At 32.0% G+C, this 2,500-nt stretch overlaps 1 protein-coding gene across 3 annotated transcripts in view; it reads right to left on the bottom strand.

The window, feature by feature from the left end:
- Positions 1–2,500, bottom strand: part of LOC136840790 (keratin-associated protein 5-9-like) — an 11,415-nt gene that overhangs the window by 8,011 nt on the left and 904 nt on the right. For all 3 annotated transcript variants that reach the window (XM_067107684.1, XM_067107686.1, XM_067107685.1), the window contains exons 2-3: positions 1,061–1,153; positions 1–60 (exon numbers count right to left, since the gene is read on the bottom strand). The exon at positions 1–60 is cut by the window's left edge and continues 202 nt beyond it. In XM_067107684.1, coding sequence (XP_066963785.1) covers positions 1–60; positions 1,061–1,150 — 150 coding nt within the window. In that variant the 5' untranslated portion in view covers positions 1,151–1,153. The remainder of the gene's footprint in view (positions 61–1,060; positions 1,154–2,500) is intronic.

Genomic DNA, 2,500 nt, shown 5'->3' with positions numbered 1-2,500 from the left:
CCTTTTGGCAGAGTCTGAGGTCACATCAGCACTCATGAAGTCGCAGTAGAGAATTGAATCCTGTTGATTTAATGCTGAAATGAGACTGGTGACCATAAACAGAGAATTTATTATGCTAAATGTGTCATTTATCAGTTATTTTCCTTTCAGCTGAATTATGGCGTTGCGGGTATGTCACTGCCTAATGACATTATGAGAGTAGAACATCCCTCGTTGGATAAAGGACACTTTCCACCTAATCCAAAATCAGCTGGTAATCTTAAAGCCCCAAAATGCTCTCAAATTTTAGTTTTCTCACTGACCTCCTACCTCTGCAGTCCAAGTCGTCACGATAAATGACGAATTCAGTAGATATGCCACGGAAATTATAAATGAATTCAAAATTCATATAAAAATCTCTGTTATGTATCTAAGTTCCCTTCACTGAAGAGTCAAATGCGCGCACTCCCACACAATGAAAATAAAGGAAAGGTCTAATAGCCACTTTTTAACTTCTGAACCTACAGTATGGCAGATCCTCTAGGGGAAGGGAAGACCTTCCACCATACTAGTCAACAAACAAACAGAGATCTGGAGAAGCAAATCCACAATTATGTATGAGTACACATACAGTATAGCATTCTGGAATCTGTTCGATTCCCCTTTTCATGAGAGGGGAATCGAACAGGTTCCCGAAAGCACTCAGTAGAGATTTATTTTTAGATATACATACCCATGCATAACTGTGGATTTGTTTCTCCACTTCAAGACTCATGCTACTATGAGTATTTTTTTAATATTCAGATCCACGTCTACACAAACAAACAGATTTTTTGTTATAAGCTGCTCTTTTTCGAGAGGCGATCCTTAACTTTCTACCGGGTAAGCCATGATCTTCCCTCGCCCTCCGAGGCTAAACAGTGACTCTGGAATGCCCATTGAATTGGTGACTTTAAAACGAAAAAATTAAAATTGCCACGTTATTCCATTGCAAGTGAATGTTGATTGTCAGGGTCGACGAATTTCCCATCCCGTCGACCTCCGTATAATAAAATAAAATTTAAAACTTTATTGAACTAACCACTTCAGCTTCTTGAGCGTTGGTGAGTGCAATGTGCACTAGCAGATACCAGAGTAGAATCATCCTTCGTATGATCATATTGCTCGACATCTTCTGTAAATAATAATAATAATAATAATAATAATAATAATAATAATAATAATAATAATAATAATAATAAGAAAAGATATTTCAGAGTTGTTAAAGAATTTATAAGGCCTTCTTAATGGAAAATTCAGCTGAAAAATTATGGTAATCATAATAATAATAATAATAATAATAATAATAATAATAATAATAATAATAATAATAATAACAACAACAAAAAGGTATTTCAGTGTTGTTATAGAATTTCTTAGGACTTCTTAATGGAAAATTCAACAGAAAAATCATGGTGGTAATAATAATAATAATAATAATAATAATAATAATAATAATAATAATAATAATAATAACAACAACAAAAGATATTTCAGAGTTGTTATAGAATTTCTTAGGACTTCTTAATGGAAAATTCTACAGAAAAATCATGGTGGTAATAGTAATAATAATAATAATAATAATATTAATAATAATATAATATTAATAATAATAATAATAATAATAATAATAATAATAATAATAATAATAACAAAAGGTATTTCAGTGTTGTTAAAGAATTTCTTAGGACTTCTTAATGGAAAATTCAGCAGAAAAATTTATGGTAATAATAATAATAATAATAATAATAATAATAATAATAATAATAATAATAATAGTAACAAAAGGTATTTCAGTGTTGTTAAAGAATTTCTCAGGATTTCTTAATGGAAAAATCAACAGAAAAATTATGGTAATAATAATAATAATAATAATAATAATAATAATAACAACAACAAAAGGTATTTCAGAGTTGTTAAAGAACTTCTTAGGACTCCTAAATGGAAAAATCAATAAAAAAAATTATGGTAATATGAATATTAATAGCTCAACCTAAACGGATATCTCCTATCCCCTGACCCACGATCACTGAACTAAAACCATATTGAAAAGAATCTCTTTAGTGATCTCGTCTGAATTGGCCCCAAATTTGTGCTTTTGTTTTGACTTTTCTCTTGTTTAGGGGGGAGGGGTGATCGGGACTGGTGGGGTCGGAGTGGAATTAGGCGGGAGAGCTTTGAGAAGACGTTACTCTGTCATAGGTGGGGCGCTGAAACTTTCGTTCCTCTTTCGTGGTCCTATTATTTCGGAGATTCGTCTTCGAAATTATCGGTGATTTAGAGTCGGAAAAACATACGGAATAAGGATTTTTAGATATAACACTATAATAACAATGCATAAGTAATGTGGGCGTCTACATCGGTAATGATGAATTTTTGCGTGACAATCGTTGTCTCGGCATAGTTATATACACGTTTGAATGACCTACACTGTACACACACACACACGCACACGCACACACAAACACACATCTACACAATA

This window comes from Macrobrachium rosenbergii, chromosome 8 (genome assembly GCF_040412425.1).
Source record: "Macrobrachium rosenbergii isolate ZJJX-2024 chromosome 8, ASM4041242v1, whole genome shotgun sequence".
Lineage (NCBI taxonomy): Eukaryota > Metazoa > Arthropoda > Malacostraca > Decapoda > Palaemonidae > Macrobrachium > Macrobrachium rosenbergii.
Note: the sequence above shows the minus strand (reverse complement) of the source record. Positions and strands in the feature narration are given on the sequence as shown.